Below are 13,515 nucleotides of genomic sequence, written 5' to 3'. Positions count from 1 at the left end.
TGACCAAGGGCCAGTGGAAGAATGTTGCGAAGGGTCAGAGGGCGGCCGGCGTGTATATACCATTATATAGAAATGGTTTAGAGGGGACCCCTTTCTTACAGTGCCAGCGGAGATACGGGGGATGCATTCTGGAGACCCTACACCCCTACTGGCCAGTTATGCCCTGTCTGCTCGCTCACCCACCGTCTTGCTTCAAGGCTTGTCCTGCAGCCTCATTCTTCCGCTGCATCTTCCTTCACTCTCTTGCCGTGCCAGTCATGCCATGTGCCACCCCCTTCCAAATGGCCATGTCTGCCACCGTCACCACAATGAAACCAAGTGACACTAACAACAGCTCCCTCAATCTTGAACGGCCGCTGGCAATACTAAGGAGTAGTTTTCTACACGTGTTCAGTAGAGTACACTAGCACTGTTGCGGTCGCACTGAGATATGTCTAATCGTCATTAAAGACATGGTCTGATCCTGCACCTCCCCCTCCCCAGTGACGCAGGACCGCCTGCTACCCACCCCCATTAAGAGCTCATTGGTGGGCAATGTTGGGTTAGCTTCTGGTTTGAATGGATTGGCAGCAGCCAGTGAGTGCTTCCTGCCTGAATCGATGACTATTCGTGTCCTGTACCTTGAGACTAGCCTTGGAATGATCAGTGGGAGGCTTTCATCTACTTCTCCCTTTCTTCTCCATTAGACGGCCCAGATGATCCAGTGATCAACATCCAGCCCTTTGCCATCAGTGAAAGTGGCTTCGCAGCTAACGAGCAGGAGGAAGTCACCATGACCTGCCTGGCCTCCTCGAACCCTCCCTGCCAGTACGTCTGGTTTTACAACAACTCTCAGATCTACTCTGGACAGATGTACGTGATCAGCAAGATCTCGCGGAGCCAGACGGGGACCTACACCTGCCTGGCTCAGAACTCGCACCTCAACACCCGCACCCAGCTCACCATCAGCCTCACCGTCTATTGTAAGTATCCGATGGCGCGGCGGCGCGGCGGCGGCGCCGCGACGGGGAGTGTTGCTCTGCTGCTGTGGCCGCCTGGGTTTCTTCTTTCCAATTTCCATTCCTCTCTTTCTTTCATTTCCCCCTCCCCCTCTTTCTGTTAGAAACATGCTTTCCAGACCCTTGCAAGAAGAAAGGAAGAAGAGACTGAGGAGCGGAGAGGAAAAATAAAAATAAATATAGCAAAATAAGAACATTCGGAATGCTGGGAGAGAAATGTTTATCAAAATGTAGAAACTGGTGTTGGAATCCCATCTTCAGTGGGAAATGTCCTTTCCATCCCTACGATGGTTCAAATGATCACTGAGCGGTTCAGGGAAGGCCCCTTCTCATGGGGACCTTTCCGGAAAGGCCATGTTTGCTGCACCTCTCAACTGCAAAGGGGAAATACATTAGACATACAACAAACACTCAGGGAATGGGCACCCGCACTGGAGACAGGGTAGTCACGTGGTGAATGGGCACCCACATTGGAGACAGGGTAGTCACGTGGTGAATGGGCACCCACATTGGAGACAGGGTAGTCACGTGGTGAATGGGCACCCACATTGGAGACGGGGTAGTCACGTGGTGAATGGGCACCCACATTGGAGACAGGGTAGTCACGTGGTGAATGGGCACCCACATTGGAGACGGGGTAGTCACGTGGTGAATGGGCACCCACAGTGGAGACAGGATAGTCACGTGGTGAATGGGCAGCCACAGTGGAGACGGGGTAGTCATGTGGTGAATGGGCAGCCACAGTGGAGACGGGGTAGTCATGTGGTGAATAGGCAGCCACAGTGGAGACAGGGTAGTCGTGTGGTGAATGGGCAGCCAGAGTGGAGACGGGGTAGTCATGTGGTGAATGGGCAGCCACAGTGGAGACTGGGTAGTCGTGTGGTGAATGGGCAGCCACAGTGGTGACGGGTAGTCATGTGGTTGTTGTTCTGTGAATGGGGAATTGTGCAGTAAACATTCACACAGCGGGCAGCCACAGTGGCAAGCAGGGGGTAATTGTGTTGTAGACACTATCAAAAGCAGTGGAACAGGGGCATTTGTGTGGTAAACATTGTCAGAACGGCAGCCAGTGATTAGGGGGTAATCACGTGCTAGACACTCAGTGGATGGGTAGCTTCATTGGGGGGGGGGTTATAATGATCATAATATATAGGCACAGGTGATATTTATTTTGGAATTCCACAATTCTGAGTGCTTGCTAAATTAAATGAGTCAAAGGTCAGAATGCTAGGTTATTTTCCCTGTGTGAGAAAGTCCTTGGTTACTAGGGTTTTTACACGGCATAATGTGCCCATGAGTGAGGAAATAGGAACGTCCTTTATTGAGGCGGCCTGGGCTCTTGCCAGGTCTATCCCCAATGAGGGGCCACGTCAGTGGGGGGGTAGCCGACTTGCCCAGAAGGTTTGTGTTTTTAGTCTGCATGAGTGCTTGGCCTGAGTGCACATTATTAACACGGTCGGATTTAGCTGTAGTGTGACTATCACACTGTAGTGTGACTATCAGTGGTGTGTCTATCACACTGTAGTGTGACTATCAGTGGTGTGTCTATCACACTGTAGTGTGACTATCAGGGGTGTGTCTATCACACTGTAGTGTGACTATCAGTGGTGTGTCCATCACACTGTAGTGTTACTATCAGTAGTGTGTCTATCACACTGTAGTGTGACTATCAGTGGTGTGTCTATCACTCTAGCGTGTCTATCAGTGGTGTGTCTATCACAATGTAGTGTGACTATCAGTGGTGTGTCTATCACTCTAGCGTATCTATCAGTGGTGTGTCTATCACTCTAGCGTGTCTATCAGTGGTGTGTCTATCACAATGTAGTGTGACTATCAGTAGTGTGTCTATGACTCTAGAGTGTCTATCAGTGGTGTGTCTATCACTGTAGTGTGACTATCAGTGGTGTGTCTATCACATTGTAGTGTTACTATCAGTGGTGTGTCTATCACATTGTAGTGTGACTATCAGTGGTGTGTCTATCACATTGTAGTGTTACTATCAGTAGTGTGTCTATCACACTGTAGTGTGACTATCAGTGGTGTGTCTATCACTCTAGCGTATCTATCAGTGGTGTGTCTATCACTCTAGCGTGTCTATCAGTGGTGTGTCTATCACAATGTAGTGTGACTATCAGTGGTGTGTCTATCACTCTAGCGTGTCTACCAGTGGTGTGTCTATCACTGTAATGTGACTATCAGTGGTGTGTCTATCACACTGTAGTGTTACTATCAGTGGTGTGTCTATCACATTGTAGTGTTACTATCAGTGGTGTGTCTATAACACTGTAGTGTGACTATCAGTGGTGTGTCTATCACACTAGTGTTACTATCAGGGGTGTGTTTATCACACTGTAGTGTGACTATCAGTGGTGTGTCTATCACACTGTAGTGTGACTATCAGGGGTGTGTCTATCACAATGTAGTGTGACTATCAGTGGTGTGTCTATCACTCTAGCATGTCTACCAGTGGTGTGTCTATCACTGTAGTGTGACTATCAGTGGTGTGTCTATCACACTGTAGTGTTACTATCAGTGGTGTGTCTATCACACTGTAGTGTTACTATCAGTGGTGTTTCTATCACATTGTACTATCAGTGGTGTGTCTATCACACTGTAGTGTTACTATCAGTAGTGTGTCTATCACACTGTAGTGTGACTATCAGGGGTGTGTCTATCACACTGTAGTGTTACTATCAGTAGTGTGTCTATCACTCTAGCGTGTCTATCAGTGGTGTGTCTATCACAATGTAGTGTGACTATCAGTGGTGTGTCTATCACTCTAGCGTATCTATCAGTGGTGTGTCTATCACTCTAGCGTGTCTATCAGTGGTGTGTCTATCACAATGTAGTGTGACTATCAGTAGTGTGTATCACTCTAGCGTGTCTATCAGTGGTGTGTCTATCACAATGTAGTGTGACTATCAGTGGTGTGTCTATCACACTGTAGTGTTACTATCCGTGGTGTGTCTATCACACTGTAGTGTTACTATCAGTAGTGTGTCTATCACACTGTAGTGTGACTATCAGGGGTGTGTCTATCACACTGTAGTGTGACTATCAGGGTGTGTCTATCACACTGTAGTGTGACTATCACTTCTGTCTAAAGAAAGATGCTTGTTTTTGTGAAGATCCGTAGTTTTCCTGTGTAAAGGATTGTGTGTTTCCTATTTGGTTTCGAAAGGGTTTCCATCCCATAATAGTCCTGGAAGGGAACATACTGTTTGCGTGAGTAGAGATATCATGTCTGTCTGGATGCCTGTGCCGCTGAGCTTGTAACGTTACTGGCTCATGGTTTAGGTCAAATAATGATGCCAGATGTAGCTGGACGCGCTCAATGCTGGTAGTAACATGTACGTGCAGATGCTGTGCCAGGCCTGAGGGGCTTGTCCCTAAGTGTCTCTGGGTGTTCGCATTAGTTCTGCTGCTCGTTGGTTAGTTCATGTGAACAGTAGAGGTGTTGATGTGATAATGTGCGCAGTGTCCCTCCAGATTGTCAGATAAGCGTTGAGAGCTTCTTTGGAGAGTGGTTAAAAGTAAAGTGTGAAGTTCTTTTACAACTGGAGAATCGTGTCCTTGGGTGTCGTTGGTGTGTGACTTGGGCTGAGCGCTAGGCCAGGAGGCTGGGAGGCCCTTATGCAGGGTATTTGCAGGGGCCTTCAGAGTGATGTGCCAGAGAGGGGAAGGGCTGTGTCGGGATTTCTTTCGGCCTTTTGCCGCCCAGTCATCCTGGACATACACCTCCCCTTTCACTCACGGGAGCCCAAAGCTTGCAGTGCAGTGCGGCCCTTTCTGGCACACTTACAGGTCGCCGGATCCCCGCGGCCTCGCTGCAGCTGGGAGCAAGAGCCTGCATTGCAGGCACTCCTAAGAACTCAGAGTAATCTCCCCTCTGAAAGACCGTCCGGTAGCTGCGGGTCTTGCGGGCCCCTCGAGGTCTGGGAACAGGACACTGGTGCGTCCAGCAATGCGTGGAAGAGCGCACTTATGAGTCCGTGAGATTAAAAATGCATACTGGTGTGTGCTGTGCACGTTCCCTTGCAAGCTTGTGTGGCCTCACACATGCCTCGGGCGGAGGAGGCAAGCGAGCAGGGCGCAGGCAAGGAGGGGGGCTCCAGGGCAGATGGTGTTGATGAAATGGGGAAAGGAGGCAGGGATCATCGCCGCACGCCCAACGCGTGCCCACAATGGTGCAGTGTGTGCAGCGATAAGTCCTAGAAGCTGGCCAGAGGCCGGAGGGTGTAGGGTGGTCCCAGCTGATGACTACATGGAAGACTTGCGTGGAAACCCTCTCTAATCCCTGTGCAGGAAGATGCTTTTCTTGTTATGTTAGAGTTTTCCTGTAGTTGTTTTTCTGTTTTGGGGATTTGCATGTGTGCCTGCCAGTTGCCCATATGTAACACCCTCGTTCCCAGTGTGCTTGTACTACTCTGCACTGGGCGCCCCTCTCCTTGACGTGCTCTTTGCATTTGTCGTGTTGGCCGCTCCACTCTCTGTGCCGTTTGGCAGGACACACAGTTACAGTCATGTATTGGAATCCAGCATCTAAACGTTGGTGTGCACTGCCACAAGTGTGCTGCCCGGTCTTCACCAACACACTATCACTCATGTGCGCAAGATCTGCTCTGCCAACCATCACTTTAATAAATCACGCTCTTTGCTGCACGTGTTTCGGTCTCCGGCCTTCACTCTCCAGGACCTCCTCTGAAGCTTCTACAATAGGAGAGGAAGGGGTGGAAAAGTACGGAAGAGGGGTGAGATTTTACAGATACACTAGCACCCTAGAAGCGCAGGTGGGTGTGAATGAATCATAAACAGACAATTGTTGGTCATTGACACTTGTGACTAGAAAACGGGCAGGACATTTTTTTTATTTTTTTAAATTTTTTTATTTGTGTTTGGTTATAATAAACCTTTACAAAAATACAACTTTACTTAACATCAAATTCATTTCATACAACATAAAACTTTAAAATATTCTTAAGCATCTTTGCATTCTTAACGGGCTATGCATTAGCCCCATATATTCACAAGATTTTTTAAAAATAAACATAAAACGCATAAACCCATTTATACAAGACCCTTTGGCAGTTCTACTTTTAAAACAACCGTTATATTCAATGACATTATAAAGATATAATTATATAATGATATAATATAATAGGACATTGGGCCGTTTGACACATGAGCAAATGACGAATTGAGATCCGGATAGAGTGACTGATGGACAGCGGGACACTCAAATATAAACGACGAGCAGTACTGGATAGCACAGTGCCAGTACACCCTCCAGTGCACCCTCCGGGACCTCCTCCACTACTAGCTAGCACAGTGCCAGTGCACCCTGCAGGGCCTCTTCTACTAGCTAGCACAGTGCCAGTGCACCCTCCAGGGCCTCCTCTACAAGCTAGCACAGTGCCAGTGCACCCTCCAGGGCCTCCTCTACTAGCTAGCACAGTTGCAGCACACCCTGCAGTGCACCCTCCGGGCCTCCTCCTCTACTAGCTAGCACAGTGCCAGTGCACCCTGCAGGGCCTCCTCTACTAGCTAGCACAGTGCCAGTGCACCCTCCAGGACCTCCTCTACTTGCTAGCACAGTGCCAGTGCACCCTCCAGGGCCTCCTCTACTAGCTAGCACAGTACCAGTGCATCCTCTAGGGCCTCCTCTACTAGCTAGCACAGTGCCAGTGCACCCTCCAGGGCCTCCTCTACTAGCTATCACAGTGCACCCTCCAGGGCCTCCTCTACTTGCTAGCACAGTGCCAGTGCACCCTCCAGGGCCTCCTCTGCTAGCTAGCACAGGGCCAGTGTACCCCCCATGGCCTCCTCTACTAGCTAGCACAGTGCCATTGCACCCTCCAGGGCCTCCTCTACAAGCTAGCACAGTGCCAGTGCACCCTCCAGGGCCTCCTCTACTAGCTAGCACAGTTGCAGCACACCCTGCAGTGCACCCTCCGGGCCTCCTCCTCTACTAGCTAGCACAGTGCCAGTGCACCCTGCAGGGCCTCCTCTACTAGCTAGCACAGTGCCAGTGCACCCTCCAGGACCTCCTCTACTTGCTAGCACAGTGCCAGTGCACCCTCCAGGGCCTCCTCTACTAGCTAGCACAGTACCAGTGCATCCTCTAGGGCCTCCTCTACTAGCTAGCACAGTGCCAGTGCACCCTCCAGGGCCTCCTCTACTAGCTATCACAGTGCACCCTCCAGGGCCTCCTCTACTTGCTAGCACAGTGCCAGTGCACCCTCCAGGGCCTCCTCTGCTAGCTAGCACAGGGCCAGTGTACCCCCCATGGCCTCCTCTACTAGCTAGCACAGTGCCATTGCACCCTCGGGGGCCTCCTCTACTAGCTAGCACAGTGCCAGCGCACCCTCCAGGGCCTCCTCTACTAGCTAGCACAGTGCCATTGCACCCTCCGGGGCCTCCTCTACTAGCTAGCACAGTGCCAGCGCACCCTCCAGGGCCTCCTCTACTAGCTAGCACAGTTCCAGCGCACCCTGCAGTGCACCCTCTGGGCCTCCTCCTCTACTAGCTAGCACAGTGCCAGTGCACCCTGCAGGGCCTCCTCTACTAGCTAGCACAGTGCCAGTGCACCCTCCAGGGCCTTCTCTAATAGCTGGCACAGTGCCAGTGCACCCTCTGGGACCTCCTTTCCAGTGCACCCTCCAGGGCCTCCTCTACTAGCTAGCACAGTGTCAGTGCATCCTATAGGGCCTCCTCTACTAGCTAGCACAGTGCCAGTGCACCCTCCAGGGCCTCCTCTTCTTGCTAGCACAGTGCCAGTGCATTCTCCAGGGCCTCCTCTACTAGCTAGCACAGTACCAGTGCACCCCCATGGCCTCCTCTACTAGCTAGCACAGAGCCAGTGCACCCTCTAGGGCCTCCTCTACTAGCTAGCACAGTGCCATTGCACCCTCCGGGGCCTCCTCTACTAGCTAGCACAGTGCCTGCGCACCCTCCAGGGCCTCCTCTACTAGCTAGCACAGTTCCAGCGCACCCTGCAGTGCACCCTCCAGGCCTCCTCCTCTACTAGCTAGCACAGTGCCAGTGCACCCTGTAGGGCCACCTCTACTAGCTAGCACAGTGTCAGTGCACCCTCCAGGGCCTCCTCTACTAGCTAGCACAGTGCCAGTGCACCCTCCGGGGCCTCCTCTACTAGCTAGCACAGTGCCGTGCACCCTCCAGGGCCTCCTCTAACAGATAGCACAGTGCCAGAGCACCCTCCAGTGCACCCTCTGGGGCCTCCTCTGCTAGCTAGCACAGTGCCAGTGCACCCTCCAGTGCACCCTCCGGCCCTCCTCTGCTAGACAGCACAGTGCACCCTCCAGGGCTTCCTCTAATAGATAGCACAGTGCCAGTACACCATCCAGTGCACTCTCTGGGGCCTCCTCCACTAGACGCCAGTGCACCCTCCAGGGCTTCCTCCACGAGCTAGCACAGTACCAGTGCACCCTCCAGGGATACCTCTACTAGATTTCCATACCATGAAAACATTGTTGATGTACCTGCGCCATCCACCAATCTTAGTGCTATAAGGATTGTCATCATTAGAAATTGGTCTTAATTCAAGGTTGTCCATGTACAAATTGGCTATGTCTGGGTCAAACATTGCCCCCATACTTGTACCATTGTTTTGATTATAATATTGACCTTTCCATAGGCAATCATTCTCTGTCAGTGCAATCTTAATGCACTCAAGTATAAATTCTGTCGGTACATGATTTGATGTCACAAGGCGTCGATCTAAATATTGTTTCATGATATTCACACTGGCCATTTGCGGAATATTCGATTATAATGCCTCAACATCTAGAGTCACTAGCCAGTCATCCTGATCAATATTCATGACTGCTAGAAGGTTAATCATTTCTGTGGTGTATTTAATGAATGACTGCATCTTTCTCACAAAAGGTCTTAGAAAGAAATCAGAGGAGATCGATAGCAGCTCTAAGACTGATCCAGTTGCTGAATTAATTGGTCTTCTGGAGGTATGGCACTGTTCTTGTGCATCTTTGGCAGAATATAAAACACTGGGGCTATGGGATTTGTCCTGGTAAAAAGGTTTGTTCATCAGTATCTATCCACCCTTGCATGAACACATGGGCTGTCAAGCTGCTGATTTCTTCATTTAGTCTCTGTGTTGGATCCCTTTCCAATTTCCTGTAGAAGACTGCGTTGTCCAGATGTTTAAGAACCTCTGTCTTGTAGGCTTCACAGGACCATAACACAATCCTTCCCCCTTTCTTAGCTGGTTTTATAACAAAAGTGAGATTTGCAAAAGGTTAAGTGCAGATATGTCTTCCTTACTTAGGTTGTCTCTATGATTGTTTTTTTAGACTAATAACTTTTTTGTTTCTGTCAAAATCTTATTTTCAAAAGCCAGAATTGCTGAACAGACCATAACTGCAGAGGATAGGAAAGTGTAGGGTGGTTTTAAGCCAGTCAAACTAACTTCTCTTGGGGTTTCATTTCCTGGACATCAGAAAAAATATTTCAAACATAGTAGTCTAAAGAATGTCCTTAGTTCTACCGCTGTTTGAAAATGATCGGCTCATGTTGTTGGTACGAACGGAGTCCTTTACTAAGCATGCTTATCTCGTAACACATCAACTTGTGGTCTGTTCAATTGAAAATTGGTATCACCACTCCAGTTGTTGTCTGGAATTCCATTGTCGGGTCTGCAGTATCGATACCCCTTGCTGTCTGTTCTTGCCTCTGTTTCCCCACCGCTGAAAAAACTGGAGTTGTTGATCAGAAGGAAGCGCACAAGAGGTTGAGGCCCCTGTCTTACTTGCCCCAGAGTCACTCCTGTTAGAACTATTTGGCGTGTTCGAAAAAGCCATGAACCTTCTACTCGTATTATTCATGTTATTAGACCTATTTCTGTTCTACAAGATTTTATTCTGTTCTTCATAGTAATTTTCAACAAGATATGAATACGTTTTTTCTTCTTTATAGTTATCGATGTCCTTTTTTAATTTCCATATTTTTTTATCTAACGTCATTTGTTTACATTTCCCAATTTCGTCATAGATTTGTTAAATTATATCTTGTATCACATTATCCTGCTGAATCTTACTTTCCAAGACATCAATATCCGCCTTCTGTTTCTTGTTTTCAACTCTACTAAAATGTACCTTGAATTTAGGATTCTCAATAAAGACCCTAGGAATATTACGGACTTGTAGGCCATCTGGGATTACTCCTGCTTTTAGATATTCCAACATCAGTTGGCCATGAGATTCTGTCCTTACCAATTTATTCTTTTTTTGGGTGACTAGGTCGATGTCATTAGTCTGGGGATTAGTAACCGAGCCCCTCGGACGAGAAGCAAAGAGAGACGGTAGGCCTAACAATTTCTGAAAGTGTTCTCCAGAGAAGGACACTGTATTCACATTCTCCATAATTATGGAGTTATAGAAAACATATAAACCAATTCTTTTTACCCACCAACCAAAGGGCTGTCCACATGCATCTATATAAGATATGGGTACTTCCAAGTTTTGTATTCTCGGGGGACCAATTTCAAAATGGAAAGAGGTAAAATGCACAACCAGTAGAGTGGAAGTTGGATACCCCGCCCTTACACTTTTACATCAATTGTGAGTGTGCCACTTACTGACTTTGTTTTAACAAATATCCAGCAGCAATCACCAGAGTTTTTTATTCAGTGAAAGTGATGTGAAAGTGTAAGGGAGGGGTAACCAATTTCCACTCGATATGTTGTGCAATAAGTAATCCAAGCATTAAACACAAGCACACACACCTTTCACCATACACTCATAAACATGCACACCAGGGGCACAACGAAACCTACACTTCGGGGGCTAACCCTTCAAATGTTGGGAGAGGTGCTAACTTCGAGACGGTGGGGGGGAACATATTTGTATGGGGGACATCCAACTTCTTTACATATTCTAATGAAACTATTCTAGTGCAGCTTCAATCTTACAAGCAGTTAACTCTCTCCTTTAAGTCTGAAAGCACCCACTCATGAACTGTTGTGAGAATGTGCTGTCTCCTGTCCCACCTACTCTTTGTAGAGGAGCAGAAGATCTGCCTGAGAAGGAGTGGATGCTTAATCAGCATAAGGAGGAGGATATAACACCTTTGGCTCCTTTTTGCACTCCTGAAAAAACTCCTCATCCCCTTCTGAAAACAAGAGCACAGATACCAAGGAACACAGATTGTATCCTTTTTAAGGAATTGAAACCAGCAGCAGGGTATGTTAATCCAACATATGAGCCCCCCGCTTATAACAGTGAGGATAATGTGGAAGAGAGCAAAAGTAGAGAACGCACATATATGCCAACACGTGATGAAAGTAAATAGTGTGATGAGAGAAAGGACAGACAAATGGAGATAGAGGAAGAGGCAAGGAGAAAAAGGGAAGTGAAAGATAAGGCTAAGGGAGTAACGATAGTACAGGATGAATGGAGGGCAGGACAGATATTACTTAAGTTAGATGATAAGGGCATTGATGGTTTTCGAGAAAGGGAAGAAAGAGAATATGAGAACAAAAAAGGAAGAGAAGCAAAAAGAAAGGAAGCACGAAGAAGGTGTGAGGCAAGGAAAGAAAAGGAGAAACTAGAAGAGAACGTAATGCAAGTACATAATTTGAAAAAAGGCAAGAGGAAAAAGAGAAAAGAGAGATGAGAAGGGAAGATGAAATGAGCAGAAATAGGGGATGATGAGATAGGTTATTTATTTCATAGAAGCATAGTGCTGAACGAAGCACACAATCTGTTTGCAGAAGAGAGAGGGTCACTACAGTCCCGCAGGGAGCTGCAAGGGATACCAAGAATACAGGCATGGGCTGATGAGCATGTAGCAGAAAACATAGAGAAGAGGATTGGGGATTTATATAGGCAAATGAGTGCTAAAGATAGGAATAAACCCAAGAGGATGGTGAAGGATCTTTATCGAAGGGAAGCAGGAGGAGGACCAGGTGACGCATTAACAGATGAGCATAGAACGATGTCTGTAAGTAGACTAGATCTTGATGATGTGGAAAGGGGTGAACGTCATACAAGCTTGGGCATAATGATATCGGACGAAGAAAGGGAAGAAAACGATAAAGCGCAAAGAGAGGGCGCAGGTGGTTTCTCGAAAGATTTGAGTGTAGAGAAATGGATAAAATGATCAGACTAAAAGGACCCTAAAGAAAAAACACCAGAACTGACACCATACACTGAGCGACCACAAGCACGGTCGTACAGTGCAGGACATGTATCCCCGCCTTATGTAAGCAGATAAAGGTCACTACCGGGATGGAGACAAATGGGTGGGACTAGCCCCACCTGGAATACACTAAGTGTAGGCGGGTATGATTATGGATCAGGGTTTTCACAATTCTCATTATTAGAGAAAGGGGGAGGACAACCACAATATATTCTGTGGACACAAATGGACAAAGATAATTAGAAATGTAAATTACCTAGTTTGACTTAAGGTGCGGGAAAATTCATTTATGAGTTAGAAAGAATGACATCAGGAATAACGTTAGGTATAGGTGACATAAAGGGCCTGCTAGCAGCCATCCTAGGGGAGGGGGCTGACGACATTTGGAAGCAAGCAGGATATGCAGGTGTGACTGCACAAAACACAACACACAATTGAGTGCTATTTAATAATTGCAGGGCAGATTTATGGCGAGCGCTCCGAGTACAATATCCCTGATACATCAGATATGGGTGCAATTATGACTAGGAAGATGGGTGAGGATGAAGATCCTGTTGCTTTAATTCAAGATACTCAAGAGAGATGACATCTCAAGACGAGAGAACTGTGGGACAAACGGTGGCATTATGTTACCACATTCTATGTCAGGGACTGCCCGAGCCAGTGCAAAGGCAGACGAAGAAACAGGTAGGGATGGAAGCGAAGCCATGGACAGAAATACAATTCACTATCATGCACCATTGCCCATTGTTGCAAGAGAAGAATAATAAGAAATCAGAGAGTAGAAAGCACGAGGAAGTGAAGTTAGTTCAGAGAAAATTGTCAAAACTAACCATAGAGGGAGCGGTATTGATGAGTAATGAAGGTGTGGCGACACAAGAGATGCGACCAGTGCAACAAAATAATGTAGTATACCCTATGGATCAGTGTGGGTAAAAGTTTTGGCCAAGAGCAAGAGGGAATGGACCCAGGGGAGGAGGACGAGGGAGATTTCAGAACTATCAGGGAGGAGGAGGATTTAATGGCAGACAGCCGCAACAATGTTGGAATTGCAGGAGGATGAGACATATAGCCAGAACATGTAGAAGCAGAGGGCGAATGCAGCGAAATCGGCAAGCTCCAAGACGGGGGATGGGTTATGTTCCACAATATAATAAAGAACCACAGGAATATTATGCCCAATATTATGCCCAAGATCACATGCAGAATCAGGCACATGCGCCGCAAACACTGCAAACACAGCAAGCTCCATTACAAATACAATTGCTACAAGGGCAACAATAGCAAGTGCCAAAGCAAGCTCAACAGATATAGACCAAGTAAATACAGACGTAACAGGCCA

The 13,515-nt window shown here is 47.7% G+C and overlaps 1 protein-coding gene across 2 annotated transcripts in view; it reads left to right on the top strand.

The window, feature by feature from the left end:
• VSIG10L2 (V-set and immunoglobulin domain containing 10 like 2) overlaps window positions 1–13,515 on the top strand; it is a 488,239-nt gene that overhangs the window by 83,571 nt on the left and 391,153 nt on the right. For both annotated transcript variants that reach the window (XM_069614080.1, XM_069614081.1), the window contains one exon: window positions 687–962. In XM_069614080.1, coding sequence (XP_069470181.1) covers window positions 687–962 — 276 coding nt within the window. The remainder of the gene's footprint in view (window positions 1–686; window positions 963–13,515) is intronic.

This window comes from Ambystoma mexicanum, chromosome 9 (assembly GCF_040938575.1).
Source record: "Ambystoma mexicanum isolate Mex_15411 chromosome 9, UKY_AmexF1_1, whole genome shotgun sequence".
Lineage (NCBI taxonomy): Eukaryota > Metazoa > Chordata > Amphibia > Caudata > Ambystomatidae > Ambystoma > Ambystoma mexicanum.
Note: the sequence above shows the minus strand (reverse complement) of the source record. Positions and strands in the feature narration are given on the sequence as shown.